The 19,896-nt window shown below is 39.5% G+C and overlaps 1 protein-coding gene across 2 annotated transcripts in view; it reads left to right on the forward strand.

Moving 5' to 3' along the window:
- Positions 1–2,114: 2,114 nt before the first annotated feature.
- ANKRD10 (ankyrin repeat domain 10) overlaps positions 2,115–19,896 on the forward strand; it is a 37,458-nt gene continuing 19,676 nt past the window's right edge. For both annotated transcript variants that reach the window (XM_082278559.1, XM_082278560.1), the window contains exons 1-3: positions 2,115–2,408; positions 8,275–8,427; positions 16,607–16,698. In XM_082278559.1, the coding sequence (XP_082134685.1) occupies positions 2,208–2,408; positions 8,275–8,427; positions 16,607–16,698 (446 nt within the window). In that variant the 5' untranslated portion in view covers positions 2,115–2,207. The remainder of the gene's footprint in view (positions 2,409–8,274; positions 8,428–16,606; positions 16,699–19,896) is intronic.

The following is a 19,896-nucleotide window of genomic DNA, read 5'->3' on the forward strand; positions in this document are numbered from 1 at the left end:
TACCCTAAAGCAGTTTGACCAATTGAGTTGCTTACCACCACCCAGGACAGGATTTTATTATTCCCATTGTGCAGATTAAAAAAAAAATGAAATAAACCTCTACAGTTTAAATAAGAAGACATAAGGTTAAAACAAAAGTTTCTGAACGCAAGATTTCCATCTTCATATTCTGACTTGATACAGCTATAAAAATATAGCTACATTTCAAGTTAATTATTTTTATGAATTTAGAGTTAAATTTCTTGGTACCAGACTTGTGCTGCTAGTCCTAAGTACAGAGAGCTGTATGTTATTACTTGACTGTGCAGATCAAAACAAAACTTTGAGAACACTAAAAAGGTGTTTCATTTCTCTATGATTTTTACAGTCTAAATCCACTGATTCTAGCTCAGGCCATCTTTGTGATATTCTAAGGAAAATCTTAAGCCAAATCTTTTAACCGGTTTGCTGTTCCAACAGCTTTCTGGAAAGAACCTTCTCTACATGAGAGCAGTACAATCCAGCCAAACACCCACTCTGTATCAGTGCCTTTCCACAGTGAATGAATTCCTTAATCACCTTTTTGAAGGCTAAAAATTTGCCCCATATGCTGATTGTCCAATTCCTTTTCTACGATTTAACATATGTACAAAAAGAGTACTTGCTCCAGGAAGCGTATGTCAGAGGGATGTCTCATGCTGGGCTATAAGCCAAGGTACAGCTCCTTCTGCATGCAGGTGTTTTTCTTTGTGCTGGAACCTTCTCTCTGAGCACTGGATACTGTACACACACAGCTTTATATATGCCCAAATGCAAAGAAGCCAAATAAATGTGAAGAATGCTTACGGAATCACAATTTCTGAGAAGTCAGAAGTCCTATATTAAGAAAAAAATATTTCACAATACCTTAATGATCAATGTAACCTAATGTTAAAGGAAAGCTTTTTAAATGCCTATGTTAGTTGATACTTTTAACAGAAATTTATTTGTACCTTCTTTGCCTCTGAACATAATTCCTGGCTTGCATTGCTTAATAATGTATACTGAAAAAGGAATATCCCTTGATGCCCAGAGAAGTTGTGGATACCCCTGGACTTGTTCAAGGCCGGGTTGGATGGAGACCTGAGCAACCTGGTCTAGTGGAAGGTGTGGCAGGGGGGGTTGGAAGGTCCCTTCCAACCAAAACCATTCCATGCTTCTGTGATTCTGTGATTTTCAAGGACAGATGAGCGTACTTAAACAATTTTACTCTTCATTACCATCAATAAAATTTTACCACTGTCAAAAAAAGTCGTTCACAAATACTTTGGACAGAAAACAATTAGGAGCAACCAACAGAAATTTCTTAAGCATTTTGTGAAGCCATTACTCAAGGACTGGTTTCTGGCTGCAATTTAAAATCTGGCATTGTCATTTTAACCAGTCACTGGCAGGGTTATCCTTTGGTTTGCAATCCACTGAGCAGCACAAACCCATAGTGACCTCCGAGTGCTGAAGCTGGCTTGACAGCACGTCCATGGTGTACGGGAACAAACACCACGAAGGCCGGTGCCGCGGCACAGCCCTGTCGCCGGCACCTTTTCCTTGCGGACACACGGGCCGTCCCTGTCACCCGCGGCGCCGGAGGAGCACAAAGCGCTCCCGCCGGGCCCGGGCCGCTCCCGCCCCGCCCCGGCCGCTGCGGCCACACCGGCCCGAGGCGGCGGCGAGAGCAGCTCTGCCTCCTCGGACAACAGAAAACCCGGGCGCAGAACGGAAGAGAAGGAGAGCGGAATGGAGGGAGCGGAGGGAGGGAAGGAGGGGAGGAGAGAGAAAGAGGGAGAGGGAGCGAGAAGAAAGAGAGGAGGAAACGGTGAGGGAAGGAAGAGGGGGTGCGGAGAGAGAGAGAAGAAAGACCGACAGAGGGAAGAAGGGGCAGAAGGAGGAGCAGACGACGGAGGAGGAAGGAGCACGGGAGGCAGGGAGGGGGCGGCCGCACTCTCCCCACCGCGCCCCGCCCGGCGCCGACCCCTCCACCCCGGTCCGGGCTCCCTCAGGGCCCCCCAGCCCCGCCCGCCGGGGGGCGGAGCGTCGCGCGCGGCCCCGCCCGCTCCCTTTGTGCCGGGGCCGCGCGCGCCAGCCGCAGTCGCCGCCGCTTCCCGCCGGGGCAGCGCGCGCCCGCCCGCTCCTTTTCCCCCTTCTCCCTCCCCCATTCCTTCCCATTCCCTCTCGCCGTTCTCCCGCTCGCCATGTCGCTGGGAGCCGGCCCCGAGGCGGGCTTCTCTAGCGAGGAGCTGCTGACCCTGCGCTTCCCCCTGCACCGCGCCTGCCGCGATGGGGACCTGCCCGCCCTGTGCGCGCTGCTCCAGAGCTCGCCCCGCTCCGACCTGGCGGCCGAGGATTCCTTCTATGGCTGGACGCCCATCCACTGGGCCGCGCACTTCGGCAAGGTGGGGCCTGGCTGGGCTCAGCCGGCGGCGGGAGCGGGGGTGGGTACGGGAAGGAGAAGGGGAAGGAGAAGGCGATTCCCGCTCGCGCGCAACGCGGCGCCATCTTTGCCCCTAGCGCGCGCTGTGCTGGGAGGCGCCGCTGCCCCCCCCTCCCCCCCCCCACTTCCTCGCCGCCTCCTGCCGCTCCTCAGGGAATCGGGCGGGACGGGAGCGGACAGCCGTGGCCCTTGGCTCCGTTCCTGCCCCCGCGGTCAGCGAGGCGTGGGTGGCGCAGGTCACGGGGCTGGCGGCACCTGCTGTCTCCGCATCACTCATGCCATCCCCACTGCCGGCGGCAGCCGCACCTCTCCCTCCCCGCTGCTTTCCCGGGTGACAGCGGCGGCCCCGCGCCTCGCACCGGGGCTGCCAAACGGCGCCCGGGCCGCCGGCACCAGGAGCAAATGACGAGGAGCAGCTGATCCCCTCTGGACACCCCCGGCGGTCGCCGGCCATGCGAGCTGGAGGCACCGCCGCGGCGCGACCCCTTCCACGCCCCGCGGCTGATCCTCCTTTCCTGCTGACCCTCCCTCCCGGGGCGCTTCTGCTTTGTCTGCGCGGTCTGTCCGCGATCCGTATCGTCCTCAGGCTCCGCACCTGGAGACCGCTGTGTTGTGGTGCCCGTGTTATGACAACCGGCTCGTTAGGAGTTCGGGCAGAAGGTGCTTGTTGTGCCTATAAGGCGCTCCTCTGTTGCCTTCAGTCGGAAAAATAAATTGCGGTTCACACGTATGGAATTTTCTGCTCTGGCGTCGTTGCATTGCAGAAAAGACCGAAACATAAGAGGTAGCTTCACTAACTTCACGTCTTGAGTGGTATTCTAATTTCTTGATTTTTATATATGCGTTTCCTGTTTCTGATGCAGTGAGTATCTCAGACTATGAAGGATTCCAGCCTAGAGGGTTGGGATCTGGGTTTTTTCCTCATTCATTTGTCTGGGTTCAGAATTCGACGGGCTTTTGTTCTTGTTCTCCCTCCCATTTCCCATATACTTCTATTTGTTTATTGGTTGTGTGCCAGAAGAGGAAGATTGCTGTACTTAGGCAGTTGTCATGGTTTAAAAAAGGACATTAAGAGATGGTTTCTATATGTTATGTGATCTTACCTGCGGTTGCTTCTTTGAGAAGCTTTTAGAAGCATAGCTAAGTCGTCTTCAGGCTTAAAACAAACAAACAAAAACCCCTAAACCCACAAAATCTAAAATGTAGAACAGCCTTTTATCTGTTCAGAAAGAAACTAATAATATGCACTCCGAAAAAAGTGGAGTGCCTTTATTTTCCTTGTAAAGTACACTCGTAGAAAATACAAAGATACTAATCGGCCTTACAGTCTTCTGTTTCCTTTCTCTGTCTTGTAAGAATTTCTTTTCAGTATGAGCTTCTGGCAGTCTTGCTTTTGCAAAGTAGTGGATATTGGACTGTTTGATATAGATTTTGGATAGTGTATGTGTTTTGTTTTTTCCTGTAAGCATCTTCAGCCTTCTGCTAACCATCCTAGGTTGTGTGAGCTTTTGTGTGCATTCCAGTTTCTGTTGAAGAGACTCTTGCAGAAACAGCAAACAAAGGGAGCAAGTTGGCCTGCAACATGTTGTGCTTGTATTTGCCATATTCCTTCTTAGGTATGGGCAGATTTGATGGGTGGTATTGTTACGTATGGGGGGGAATCTGACAAATGAAATGAGACTTGCAAAGGTGACATAGACTATAAATGGGTTTTATAGAATTTTGTGTATATGTATTTTCCTGAAAGCCATCAGATCTAGGCAACAATTTATGGAAGTTATCTGCTTATGTTATAGTCTAGTTGTGTTCCTTTCTCAGAGCCAAAGACTGCACAACACACTGAAAAAGTTAAGAGTAGTGTAATTGGATCCCAAACCTGGCTGGCTTTGTGTTTATGTGGCATTGTTACACTTTTACCTTTCACTAGTCAACAAAGTGTTGCCAGCAGTGACACAAGAGCTGCTCAGATGCGGGTCTTACATTCACATTTATGGCTTTTTTGTTTCCCAAATTCACATTCATCTAAACAAAATGGAGAATTCTTCTGTTTCTCAAAGTACCACAGTTTTCAAATGTTAATTTTTGAACTGTTCATTGACAGTTACTGAACAGGACTCTTCCTCTTCACTTCTTTGTTTTTCTAGATTTTGTGGAATTTTCACTTGTTTGGTTTTTTTCTTTTCCTCAAAGAAATTATGTGATGACAGAACTTCATGTCTGTCTGTATGATATAGGGCCATTTAGCAATATGGTCCATCAGACATGTATTGGTTCTCGCTGCAGCTCTGTAGGAGGCTGAAAAGACAAAACTGATTTAGTTCCCTTCTGGAAGAAGTCCTTTCTGGAACTACTCTAAGCTGTGAAGTCTAAGCCAGTTCATACATGTACACATGTGCACACAGCAAGAGTCCAGGTTTGGTGAACTTCAAAGAGAGGTTTCTTTCCTTTTACCTGTGGCACAGGTTGAACATGGAAGATGGCCCTCCCTGTATCAAAGGGCAGTACAAAAGAATTTTACAGTAAAGCTGTGTAGAACTACATTCTTGCATGCAGTTGTAGATATGCTTCAGTAAGGAAGTAGTAGCAGTGGTCGAGTTGGTTATAAATGAATATGTGAAAGAGGAAAGGTGGCTTATGGGGGGGAATACTGGTGTAACACCAGTACCAGTAAAAATGGAGTCTCTTATGGCCAAAAGTGAAAACACAGAGTTCTTGAATAACTTATCCCAAAACATACTTCTACAGCTTACAAGTAATACTTAAAATACCAGCAGAGTCAATAGGAGGTGATAGATATTATGGGTTGTGTTTTTGGTTGTAACATCTGGGTGTTTAATGACAGCATAGACCTCCTTTTAGAGATAGCAAGTAAATTTGCACTTGCTACTATGTTGAGTACCTGTGGTGGAGTTCACATTTTCAGGACATTCTCTGACTGCAGAAAAGTGCTTGTCTCCTGAGATGTAAATTAATTACCATTAGAGTTTCTGTATTTTAATTGGAGTTAATTATATCATGCCCTAAATTACCCTGGTATTCCATAGATTTCTGAGAAGATGGGTCAGAATATAAAAATGTTAACAATCTGAAAAAGCTACCAGAGAGGTAGAAAATACAGGGCTTGCATTAAAAAATTGATTTGGGTCTTAATTTTAATTCACTTTGTTTTGGACTAACCTTGATTATCTTTTTAATCACTTGTATGTGAATTTTTATTTTCTCTGACCACATCTATTTGCTTGTGCTCTTCTCTGGCTTTTGTTTTTTGCTATTTGATTGTTTACATTATAGGAACCAAAATAGTAGTAAATATAGTCTGTCTCTTTTGGAACAAAAGTAGTAGAGATAAAAATGCCTGTCTCTTCCTTGGTATTTTTGCCAGTGTTGTGGCCTATGTGGAGGCCTGTCTTTCTTCACTAAATCAATTTAACCTCTGCTTTAGGTTGGAAAATATCCACTGTATTAAATTTAGGTTATTTGATGAAAGTGGACTTGTGTGTCCTGATCTCAAGCATAAATGATCAAATGAGATACTGTTTTTTGTCATGTTGACTTTTCCTGTTCATGGATGTAATTCACCTCCTTCTCCCATAATGTTGGAAGAAGCAGGTTTTTCTGACAGACATGATACAGAAGATCCATACTCAAGCTTTTAATGGGATGAAATGTTGTATTCATTGTTAAAGCCCTATGACTCTAAAGTCAGAGTATGCAAAGAAAAAGAAAAACCAATGTTTAAAAATGAAGTTGTATGGATAATCATAGTGTGTAGCCATCTTATAAAACAGATTTAAACAGTGCAGGATAGTGCTGGTGAATCAGTTTCTGTGTTTTTGTTGATGGGCTGTAATGCCTGTCTAATTATGGAATTCTTTCAGCCTGGTGCCTGTGCAGGAAATACTATTCTTTCCTGAAGTTGTAATCCTTGTCTGGAAGTGTTTTCAAATTAACTCTATTAAAAGTCTATTGTTCTATAAACTGGCTGAAATTTATATTTGCTTTCAGTTACCACAGATGAACCTCTTGCTGTAGCTGGAGAGGTAGTTTCTTTCACATGACTTGTTAATAATTACAATGTTACAATTTAATTAATAATCACTAAGGATTGACAGCAATATTACAGGTGCTAACGTGAACGTCAAGGAAAGTCTAATATTGGCAAATACAAAATGTAGTTCAGTAGTCTAGTGTTGGAGTTTAAAATAAATTTTAAACTTAAAATTTTTCTTACACCAGTTATTTGATGTAATTCTTTTTTCCAACAAAAGTGTTTGTTTTCTTTTGAAAAGGTACTTTGGCAATGTTGATGTTTATGGAGCTAGAATCATTAATATGCAACATTCCAGGTATCCTCACCTTTACTTCATGCAGTTAGTGAGTTCATGGTACAACTGTCTCCAGCCTTAACTCCATTACAGTCCAAAAAACTTACTTCTGCATATCCAGAAGGACAAGGTTCATATATGTTTGTTTGAATTATATGAGGGAAGGAAACAAATGAAGTTCACAATGTGTTCGCAAAACTAATATAAAATACTTTATTACAGTGGTTGGTACTTTTGTCTCGTGTATAATTCAGCAAGATCAGGAATTTACAGATTGAGAGAGGGAGAAAGAAAGGCTGACATACAGCAGCAGAGAAGAATGTTACAATCCTGGTGTTGATGCTTCTATCTGAGTCAAGCTGCCAGCCTACATTTTTAATTGTCCCTTTATGGACAGACTATTCCACAGCTGTGGTGTGGCTGATGTTTTCTGTAACTGTGAGACACTGAGAGACCCATAGATTTGTTACATATGGACCAGTGCCTGAGCCAGTGTGAGGGTCTTTGTTTCGCTGTTGCGTTTGTGTGCAGTGGTATTTGTTTTCTACCCACAACAAATGGATGCCTAGACTAAATTGTTTATTTCAGTGTAGTGAGTTCCTTTTCCTGTGAACAAGAAGACAGTGTTACTGTGTGACAGGAAAGAAGTGTTGTTTTGACTATTTTTGAAAGTTGAGGTCATCATAGCTGTGGTTTGCCTAGTTTCTACAAATGAGAAGTTATGAACATTTAAAAATAGTATCTGGTTATCTGACACTTCTGGTAAGTGTGTTAGAAAAAAAGGTGGAATATAGTTTGACAAAATAATGCAATTTTTTACAACAAAAAGGGCTTTTATTGCCACAAACATGCAACCTGTTTTGTTTTGATCAGTTCCTCATCTGTAATAACAAGAAAGTGTTGAAATTAATTTATTCCTTTTATAGATTTAGCATATTATAGATATTGTTAAGTATTACTTTTCTTTACCAATCTTCTGTCACTCCAGGAATACATTAATGAAATGAAAAATCTTATGTTCTTCTGATTTAGCTTTCTATAAACTCTCCTGCGAGTATGAGTGCATCTATGTATCTCCTAAGAACACTTTTTTTTTTGCAAATGTTATCTAATAATATCTGGTTAGTATCATGTTTGCTGGATCACAACCCCCTCTTTTTCTTTCCTGCCCTCCCACCCTCTTAACAAAAGTGAATTGGATATCTCTTGTAGTTAGGATTGAAGTATTTATGTCCTGTTTTCCTCTTTCCTGAAAATAAAGGTGAAATTCAGTTTTGGCGGTGAGAATTAAGTGCTTTTCAGGTATAGTCTATGACTAAATGAGGGAGAAGTGAAGGAGGAGGGAGGAAATCCCAGATTTCATATTCTGTCTTGTTTTTCATTTATGTGGTCTTACTAGAAAGTTTAGCTTTTTTAGGTTTTATATATTTATTTAGCACATGCTAATTGTCATAGCACATCTGTGTAACATTTTTGGTTTTATTTTCCCTCATGTCTTTAAAGCTGGAGTGCCTAATGCAGTTAGTAAGAGCTGGAGCTTCAGTAAATGCCAGTACAACACGTTTTGCTCAAACACCAGCCCACATTGCTGCTTTTGGAGGACATCCACAGTGCCTGAATTGGTTGATTCAAGTGGGGGCCAACATAAACAAACAGGTATGGATTCATGTTTATTTCACGTATGCATATAGTTTTGGAAGGAGTGTCTTGGTCCCTTTTTATGACATGTATGATCCTTACATTAACATACAGATACTTTCTTTTTGACATCAGCTGAAGTCAGATAACTTAATGATCAGTTATAGACATTTTACATGGCAGTAGAGATAGGACTAATAAATGTTCTTTAAGCCCCTAGGGGTTTGGAGGACATTTGTTTTAGGAATTGACATCTCGCTACTTCTTGAACAAAATGGTAATGTTGCTTTGGTGTTGGCAGCATTAGCAAATACTCTGATATTGTAGTGCTGCTGTAGGGGCAAGAAAAAGACTGGTGAGGAGCACAATGCTTACTAAATATGCTAAGAATTGAAAAATTTACAGTTACCCACAGAGCCATGAGACCTTTGTGGTGCTTCATGATTTACTCGTACATATAACTAGTAAGGGCTGCCTTGATTTATTTCAAGGTGCATCTGGTTTTATGTTTTCCTTTTAGATTATTTCTAAAGCTTTTCTAGTAACTTTCTGAACACAGATCAGAAACATGTACTTTACTAAGAATGGGTGATTAAAAATTTTTTTTTGCTTTCTTTTTACTATAATTTTCATTAGTTTTACTGTATGTAATTTATTTGGTAGCAGAGAGTGCATTAATATAGCAAAATTCCTGCAAAGGACTGTTGTACTCTGGTACAGTAACAGAATCAATGCTTAAAATCTATCATGTTTTTGAAGAAAATGTTTGAAGTACTGAATGAATCTGTTGTGTATGCTGGGCATACATAACGTCCTTTTTAATGGTAATCAAAAGTATTTTTAATATTCTATGAGAGTAATTAATACTACAGCATATGCTGTTATTAAAAGCTGTGATAAAGCACAGGTTCCATAAAATGTCTGGCCTGTTAAACCTTGCATCATACTTTCCTTAAAATATTAAATGGCCAGACTGTGTTTTATATGCAGTAGAGTTAAGCTAAGTCTGCTGAAGAACTTAAACATTTGCATTTCTAGAGTTTGGTTCTTTTTTTTTTTAAGCTGTGCAAAAATAAGAAATGGGGAAGTTTGTGTTGAGTTTTCAGAAAAGAAGTCTGGTGCATTGAGAACAGCTGTGAGACACCAGGAGAATTGTAGAAACAATGAAGGTGACTGGATGCAGAGGCTATAGATCGCATCTTCTCCTTGATACCTGACAAAAGTAACTTATGCAATAAGTTATTGCTGCATAGTGGTAGAATCTTCAGAAGAGAAAATACAAGAACTATAAATGCATCTGGAGACCAGGTAAGAATGTAAAGAAACGGTGATTAGAGAGGAAACATGGCATGCACAGAATAAAGATACACAAATAACTGCTAAATGAGAAGAGAAGAATGAATGAAAGTGAATGAATGAGAAGAATGAAAGTTTCCAGCTATGAGGATAAAGAGAAGAACTGACCAGTGAGGTTGAAATGGAGTTGAAGAACAAGCTTGATGTCCTGGAACATGATGAGGGGGAAAAAATCACATGTAGTAGATGAGGGAGGTTGTAGCAAAGAAGAAAGTAGCAGCTAGCTCCCAGAAGAAGAGGAGAAGAGTGTGGAGAGGTCTCTCCATGGGCTGAGGGCAGCATGCAGATGACTAAAAGAAAGCACAAGGAGTATAATACGCAGTGTTAAAAATGGGCAGGAGACTCATCCAGCTTAAAGAAGTCACTAAGGCAGCCAGTGACTCAGGAGTCTATGTTGATGGCTTGTTGCCAGAGCAAATGGTCCTCCACATTGTCAAGTTTTCAGATAGTGGTGATAGTATCCTATAGACTTCTAAGGGCAGGTAATGATAGACCACAGATACAATATAGATGGGTACACTGAGGGTTGACACTGTGGGTGCTGTGTATGTATTCCATGGTGGGCTCAAGTTACACATGAATAGTAACTTTTTTTTTGTCCCCACAAAATACTAATTGAACATATTACAAGAGATATTTTAGACTCAGTTCAGTGATAAAATAAGATACCTCTGGTTAATTGAAATGGTAGTGGAAACAAAATAGTCTCTTAAGTTCTTAGGATGCAACTGGTCAGTCACACATCAATTTTCAAATGCACAGGCACTGAAAGCTAGGCAGTGTGCCTTGGTGATAACTAAAGCAGAAAACTTATCCCACAGGTAGTTGGAATGTTTCATAAATGGCTATGTAAAGCACAGTGCATGCTTTGCTCTCCCCACTTCCCTCAGCTGTTTATTGAATTGCAGTCAAATTCTACTGTTCTTGTTTGATATGAACTCCTTAAATGACCTCGGTTCCTTATTTAACTTGCCAGCACTTTTAGGTGATCATCTAGGGCTTCCACCCACACTTTTGAGCTTTTGGAGCACTATTTCCTGATGTGTATTTTGTTTATTCCTTCCAGCTCGCTGACTGATGCTGTACTCCAAACAGACATAGTCACTGGCTAATGCTTGTGTGAGGACAAGTGTTCCATGGACACTGGATACAAAACACATGCTGAGAAAGATCTGGGAATGCTTGATATTTAAACTAGTAAACTTTTCCTTCCAAACTGACTTCTGGTCATTGGCTACAGACTAACCCTTCACTTCTGGAAAAAGAAAAGGATAGCTTCTGAAAAGGAATCCACTCGAGTCTCTGAGTTTTACTGTAAACCTCCGGTACTCAGTAGAATTTGCATGCATGCTTTCTCATATCTGCCCTGAGGTATTGTATTGTAGCTCATGCTGCCTGCCCTGAAGTTTAGGAAAACTTTAAAATGTCTTATCTCGTTGCTGGTGACAGTTGCCCAGGACACTTCTCAGGCAACAGCAATGAAGGACAAATGCTGAAAACTGCTTGTCCCAACTGTACTTTGCTCCCCAAATAAATTCTGTGAGTATATCCTGTGATGCCCAGCCTCTTATATAACTGTATGTGCTGGCTAGAATCATATCTCTCTCTCATCAGTGGGCAGTTCTTTCCCCCCAGGATTGCCATATAGAAATGCACAGGAGGAAAGATGAAGTGCCAAGCAATGGTCTGTCTGTTTCTACCCAGCAGTGGATTCAAGAGAGTGTTGTACTGTTTCTGATTTTTCTTTTTTTTTTTTACCTCAGCGGGCAGTGCCTGCTAATAGTTCTTAGTAATGTGACTCAGGACCTGCATTTGGCTGGCTGCCTGCCTGCTCTAGTTCACTGTAACAGTGCAAAGCAATTATTCTGCTACTTTTCCTGAGGATTTTTTTCTGATGTTTATCCTTGTCACAGCACAGATTGATTCTGGTCTGGTGTACATATTAATGTCAGATAATAACAAGTACTTTCTGATTTAGAAAACTATTAACTTCATTTAAATATATTTCCCCTCTAGCCTCAGGCTATTAAACATTTCTGTTGTATGTTGCCTTTGTTGATTGGCCAAAATAATTGTTGTGTGGCCTGTCATAAAGAGGAGGGAAAAGAAATACTGCACCCTTGCAGGGGATGCAACTTATTATTCATGCAGTCAGTTACCATCACCTGGCAGTGGTGGCAGATAGTTTTAGGATGGTTAGACTGCCCATAGTAGCAAGAACTGTGAACAGGCTGATAACCTTGGTGGGGAGGAAGAAAACATACTTTTAGTATATTACAGTTTTTATTTTAATCAACAATTAGGACTAAATCCAGATCAAAAGATTCCATCAGTTCTCATGTGCACTCAGAAGCCTTTTTAGCAAAGGAGGAAAAGTACTCAATGTTCTTTAGTTTCTACTTCCTAGCTTCTGAAAGGGTTAGGGTACTGGTTCTAAGAAATGTGAGAAATGAGTAGTGTTTGGAAATGTGATCATGTAATAGAGCTTGAAATTCAGTCAGTTGAGTTAAGGAATGGAGTTCGTTTATATTTCTTATCAAGTAAAATAGGGCTTCTGTGTCTTAGTCAGGTGTCAATACTAGAAGTATTTCGGAAGTGTTTGCATAGTGCTGAGGTTTAACCCCAGTAGACACATAAGTACCGCACACAGCTACTTCCTTGTTCCCCCCACCGAGTGAGGTGAGGGTGAGAATCAGAAGGGAAGTGTGAGAGCTCATGGGTTGAAATAAAGGCAGTTTAACAGGTGAAAAAGGAAACATCCTGGCAAACTTCTCCCCCTGCCCCAGTTTTACTTGCTGAGCATGATGTATGGGATAATCCTCTGGTCCATTTGGGTCAGTGGTTCCGGCTGTGCCACATCCCAGCACACTCCTAGCTAGAACATTGGTGTATTTAAAAACACTTTGCTGGTCACAAATCCAAAACATCTTACCAGGTGCTATGAAGAAAATTAACTCTGTCCCAGCCAAAACAGTACACACAGTTCAAAGCTTTCAGTGTAAGTGTGTGTGGGAGCTTTTTATCTTAAAAATAAATACCTGTAAGTAAGTTGGTTTTGGTTGGGTGTTTGGGGTTTTTTTTTGGTTTTGGGATGTTTTGTTGTTGTTGTTGTTTTGGCTGTGTTGTTTTGTCTTTTGGGGTTTTTTTTGGGTTGGTTTTGTTTTGTTTTGTTTTTTTGATAAATGGAAGGAATGTAAAGGTACCAGTGAGTGAAATCAATTGAATCATATCCAGGGACTTGGAAGTTGGAGAATGAAATAGGAAATGTACTCTGAATTCAACTGGACTATCCTCAAGCCAACAGAACTTGGGGTCCCAAAAAGACAGACAGAGTAAAAAATTGCTTTAGACTGAATTGAAAAAATAGCCATGCATGAAAGAGGCCTTGGAAGGGAGTTTGAGCAGAGTCTTTAATCAATAGAGGAAATGTCTTTTGAGGTTAAGCAGCATAGTGAGGAACTGCAAACTGATTAATCAAGCTGAGATAGATTTACTGATTAAAGCCAAAAAGCAAAAGACTCTTCAGCCACATAAATAAAAAGAGAATAAGAAAGGAAGCTAGATGTTTATTCAGTAAAATGGAATAAGAGTCAAAGGTAATCTAGTCATGACCGCAAGCTAGAGAGGACTGCCCTTGTCTGTGTGAAAGGGGTAGCGATTCTTTCCAAGGGGTAGGAGGAAGGCATTCAGCAGTGAGTTGCAAAAACTAAATGTGTCTGTGATGCTTCATGAATTTTTTGCCATTTCTTCAAGAGCACTGAGCACAAAATATTTAGTAGCCACAGAAGCAATCAAATGTATTATCTTGAATGCTAAATTAATGATACTTAATTTGAGTTCCTACTAATTTATTTATAATGCGTCCTCTAGATTGTGAGACAAGTTTGGGCTGTTGGTGCAGTGTTGCAACAGAGGGACAAGTTCTGCTCTAGTTGTGAAAGGCCAGTACAAGTTATTGATGCTTCCTTTCCTGGCATATTACTACAAAAGGCACAAGCACAGATGGGAAGTGTGAACAATTTAAAGGATTATGAGGTGTTATCAAGGATAATCAGGAATTTGTAGAGCCTCTCAAAATAAAATAACTTCCTTTGCTCCACATAGCTAAAAAGGGTTAGGGAAGAGGTGTCTTACACATGAAAATGTGTTGGCGGGCTAGACCCTGAACAGCTCTCAGAAGCTTCTTGAAAAAAAATGTTACTTTGTTTTTCTGTTGGTCACATTCATTCCAGCTGTTGAATCAAAACAGAATTGTTCTGAGATTCAGAGTACTTTTTGTTTTTTCTGTGTGCATGGTTTTGGATGCATTGAAAAATAAGTAAATTTAAAAGCCATCTTTCAGTGGGATTTTTTTTTTTTCCTTTCAGTCTAGCTCATAATCCAGAGAGAATTTCTGAGGGGAGCTAGGAAACTGTTTCAGTGCAAATATATTTGGCCCCTTAAGAGAATTTCAAAGCAACGTGATAGTAATGGTGACTGAAATTTAAGTGCTGTAATTAAAAGGAATGCCATAAAAATCTAAATCTATGTATTCTGGCATTTTCTAAGTATTTTCTGAATTCCTTAGCTTTAGTCACATGCTTTCCTGGGCCAGTGATTAAAAGGAGCCCTTCTCAAGATATATATTCTCTTCTGAAATACTAACCTCTTCTGTTTGGTGATGGAAGTGGTAGCTGCTATAAGCTTAGCTCATTCTTCTAATGCAGTGGTAAGGAGTCCTTTTGCAAAGGTCTTCTCTCATCCTTTTTGTGTTTCCCCACAGCAAGACATCATAATTTAGTTCTCTAGGTCCTACTGTGGGCAGTGTGCCAGGTTTATGGGCTAGGGAGATTTTGTTATCTTTGTCATATGCATGGCCAACTAACCCTAAACTGAGCTTCATATTGAGTTATTATCTTTTAACTTAGGGTTGACCTTGTAGATACTAATGCTGACCAAAAGAGGCAAATCACTTACTTTCTATACTTTCACCACTTTAACAAAAGGGGGGAGGGGAGGAAACTGTAACAGAATGATGAATTGAAAACAGCTTCTATGATTAAAAAATTTATTACACAAAGAAGAATTTTTTTCTGGATAAATTAGTGTCAAATGAATTTCCATGTATGATAGTTAACAAAATTGTATCCTCTTAAACTTCTCTCTCTTCCTGTTACTTCAGGGAGAGTTATAAATAGAAAAAATTGCATAAACTTCGTTGGAAAGCAGTCTTCTATTCATCAGCTGAGGGCATCCACTTTGGAAGAAAGGCTGTAAAGCCCTTTTCTAATCTCTAAGGCATTTGCTGCTCTTTTCTGTCTCCAAACTTTGTCAGCTTCAACAATTTTCCTTAGTTTATAAGAAAGTAAACTTTGGTGCCATTATTGTTCCCTCCTGGGTGGCTAGGTAGTTCAGTGTTTGGTTGAATATATGTCTTAAGCACTGGTAAGCTGGTTTACCCTCAGTGAATTTGTAACTTCTTGTAAAGATATTTTACCATGAAATAAAATTGTCAAGTAGAAAATTGAGAATACATACCTCATAATCCAAAATTCACTTTCAAGTTATACTTACATGGTCTAAAAGATAGGATTAAATTTCTCAACAGCTTGGCAGACAATTTAGGACACTTAGTAGCTTCTAGGTAGTATGATAACATTTTGAATATATTCACATTTCAAGTAGAGATGAAGTGCGGAGATAGGTTGCGTGTAAACACTGGTGAATCAGTAAAGGTGCTGTGTTAAATTTAGTAGCTAGTGTTGATATTTTAATAAAAGGAACAGGGAAACTAAACTGAGGCACATACAGTTAGAACATGTTTAATATCTGGAACAGACTAGTGAAGTCCATCAAAAGTTTGGAGAGAAAGAGAAGGGGGAAGAAAATGAAACAAACAAAAAAAAAACCCTTGCTACACTGGAAGTGTTGAGGACTGAATCACATTAACAAACTAGTAACAACATTTACTTGTACTCCAAGGCAATGTTTCATTACAGATTCTTTGTGATTCTTAATACTGATGGTTAATTGCAAGTACTGAATTTCCTCTACAGCCTGTAGATCATGATGCATGAATTTACCTGCTGCTTGCTTGGATTTGTAAAATAGATGTAGATTCTCTCTGTTACCTAAGACAGCTAGTGGGGAGGAGTTGCCTGAAAAGCAATATACTACCCCGTGTATGTTTGCACATTATGCAAAAAAATTAAATTATTTGATGTGCTGATTAATAATGGAATATGAATGGACAAAGAAAATTTAAAAAGACAAGTATATAGGATGTGAATCAATGTGTTTGAGTTGGGAGAGATCTGGCCTGTCCTATAAACACGGGGCACACCTCTGTTACAGCAGAGCTCTGTGTATGTGCTCCTCTCCTGCCGAGTACTGATGGTGCAACACTCAAGGACTGAGTCAATGTGTCAGCAAGATCTGAAACCAGCATAGTCCCACAGATTCAGCCTTGCTGCTCTCAGGTTCAAGAGGACTTGCTCAGCCCAATGTATTGGGGAACAAAAGTGCCAGGAAATGAAGGTGTTAGAATAAGTAATGTGTTATGGTGGTATATGTTGGGAGGGTTAACCAGTTTTGCTGAATATGAGTCTGCTGATTGCCTAGTTATTGGATAAGGCTTACCATGTGAGTTAAATGCCTTTAGCATTATTTCTTGCTAAATGCCTAGTGTACCTGACAGCCAACCACAGACTTTAAAGTAATGATAAAGTACCTGATGTCTTTGCTAGCTAGTAATAAATGCTGCTTTTATATATCTGCTTTCTTAATTAAAGTCAGTAATGTAATTACAAGATTTTAATTTTTAAAAAGATTATGCTTGACAAAATGTAGTTTGTCTTTGCAGGATTATGTTGGTGAAACTCCTATTCATAAAGCAGCACGGTCTGGTAGTATGGATTCCATAAGTGCCCTTGTGGCTCATGGTGCGCAAATAGAGTAAGTGAGGTATTTTTTTTTGTTGTTGATTGTTGTGTGTGTAGCTGACTAACTTAGATTGGTAAACATAGGTACTAATTTCAGAAAGAAAAGTCAAAACAGCAGACACATGATCAAAATAATAATGACAGCTAGACATGTTCAACTGTAATGAAACCTAAGATGCTTAGCATGTCTAGTAGTAAAGTTTATTTTCCTTAAATGATACCATTGTGCTACATAAGTATTGCACTTATATCTGATATGTTAAAATATTTATCATGCTTCTGTCAGATGACCCCAAACTGTACACTTTATTCAGTATGTAGTTATTTTTTACAAGAAATCTACACCTTGCACTGGTGAATAAATATAGAAAACAATGCAAAAGCAACATCAAGTGCAAAACAGCAATTCACACACTCTTCAGCATTAGTTTAATACTGTTTGTTAGTGTATTGTGTATTTGCCTTGTTAACTTTTTTCTTTAAAGGTTTATGTACTGCAAAAACATTCAGAAAAGCTCACAAACTTTTGCAACTTACAGCATGGACAAAATGGATGCAGTTTTCACCTAGAAATGTTGAGTATAAGCTCTATGGCTTATAAATAATATCAATACTTTAGCAATTTGTTTTAATTAGAACTAGCTTTATTATCTTAAATGGTAACTAGTTACTGTATTTTAACCTGCAATATGAAACTTTGAAATTGTAAGTGAAATAAGATCATGTAGTTAATTTCTTGTTTTACCCTTTGGTTTCCATCTTACTGTTTTTGTAATGCTGCCTTGATAAATTTAACATAGAATTTAACTTATTTAGTGGTATCATAGAGTATTTGGGAAATATATTACCTTTTAAGTTAACAGTGGTGAACAACTTGCTTTGTATGAAGAGATTGCTTCATAGAAAAACAAAATAAGCTGTCTCAGTTATTGACAAGCCCATTAAACCAGTCATAAATGTATAACTTCCCATTTTTTCACTCACTTTTGGATATTTTAAAGATAAACTTGGAATTAAATTTACTGTGGAATTGAGCAAACCTTAATTATCATCATCAATTAGTATGTAATCTTGTGGTTTTTGCAAAGCAGCCAACCAAAAGAGAAGTTGTGGAACTGCATAAACAATGTGAAATGGGTGATATCTGTCTTTGACCAAAGCTATTTGCAGGAGTAGCAGTGTAGATTTGTAGCAGTTTAGTGAATGGGAAATACTTTGAATTCTCAGTTTTCTAACTTTGAATTCCATCTATGTTTTAGTAGACTTGTCACAAGTTTTATAGGTAATTAAACATCAGGTCCTATCATGGGAATGGTAAAGTCAGGGATGCAAATGCAATAGGCTTGTGGAGCAACCCATGTTTAATCATTTAGAGGATAAAGACTTGACCTTGTTACCTGAGGGAGTTAGCTATTGACTGATAGGGGTGAGGATTTTTTCCTTTGAGTCCAGTTTCCAGGTTCAGTATGTTAAATTAGGCCAAATCCATATATGCTTTTGACACTGGTTAATTTTGGGTCATCTGGTTTTGAAAGCTGGCCCCTATTAATGGTTATGGCGATTCCCTGGTTTTTGTAAAAACTTGAAAATGGAGATGCTCTGAAAGTTTTGATTCCTTTATTTTATGGCTTCAGTTAGAAGAAAAGGAGAGGGGGTTTAGCCATATATTTGAGTTCTAATTTGTATATATTAACTGATATGACAATTGACTGTATAAGACCAAGGCAAGAATTTTATGAAATACAGAACTAAGCACTAACTAGAACTGAAGTGCTGATATGTACTGAGGATGAGTAAGTGCTTTTTATTTTTACTGGGATTAGATCTTCTAATCTGTTTTTTTCTTTATTTCTTCGTATAGTTCATGGTATTCAAGTCTAGTTTCATAAAGATGAATGGAATACCCTTTGTGACTTCAAGTAGTCAAATATACTACTTATACATGATATTTATAAGTCCAGAAAGGTATCACCCCTAGTTTTTTATAGCAAGTAGAACAGGGATGCTAAGATTTCATTATTACACAAGCACTAGTAACCAGTAATGTAATATTGCAAGAAATGTATTTTTGTTAATGAGTGGTTATTGAGATACTGCTGTTAAAATGAAGTAACTTGGGCTAGTGTAATCTTGTTATTAGTGTTTACCACGTTTCTACTTTATTCCCTTCTTTGGTTATATTGAAAGCCAAAGAATATTGATAATAGTCAAGTTAAGGATCAAAGTAAGAATTTTAGTTTTAATAAAGTAGCCTCACTTGAATTTTTCGAGTTTACTATATTTCAGGCTTGTTAGTGTTTTGCTTTTACAGAGAAAAACAGTATGTTTCAGTCTGTAAATCTCATTAAGCTGTTGCATTGTTTTCCTAATTGATGAGAGAGAATTTGGGTCTCTATTCCTGTGTAAATTTTTAATATTAAAAAATAATAATTGTACCCTAGTGAAAATATTTTGATTTTTTTTGTGGTATTTACCTTCTCATTTTAGCTGAAGCATATTCTGTGCACAGTATGTCCTACAGCCATAAAAATGGTTGCTCCACTAACTATGGTATTCATGGACCCTTGAAGAGGGGGAAGCAGGTGGTCACAATGTCCTCATATGAGTGAAAAGGTTTGCTGTGTAACTGACTTTTTAATGTGGATAGTACCTTTTAAAGTATCCATAATAACTGCTGGATTTTCACTAAAAGGCATATTTATGCAATTTCTGTATGGTTAATTGTGTATTATTTATCTTGGTGACAGACAAGTGTTCACAGCTCTTTGTGGAGGAAAAGCCTTCTTGGTGCCATGTTTTGTTTTGCTTTTTTGCACTGTTACGTAAATGCTGTGTATTATTGTAGTTACATAGATTGTATCACAGCATATGTAAAAACACAAAATTCATCTGTAAACACAGGACACTGTTGAATAAAAAAAAAAAAAAAAAAAGAAGCAAATGCAAGCGTTGATTATCCTGGCTTGAACCTCTTTGTTTCATGTCCATTTGCATGTGGTGCACTTGTGCATTGTGTCCACTTATTTCTGAATAAAAATTCTTCTGCAACTGTAATTTAAGCAGTTGTGTATTCCTTAATGTCTTGATTTAGAGCTAAGAGGGAAGTTTCAAACACTATATTATCCTGGGATAGAGAGAGGTGTAACTTGTGGAATGGGGTGTGTGTGGCTTGGTCTGCACCCATCCAATTGAGCTTAAATTCTTGTTTGCT

This window comes from Coloeus monedula (assembly GCF_965178545.1).
Source record: "Coloeus monedula genome assembly, chromosome: 3".
NCBI lineage: Eukaryota > Metazoa > Chordata > Aves > Passeriformes > Corvidae > Coloeus > Coloeus monedula.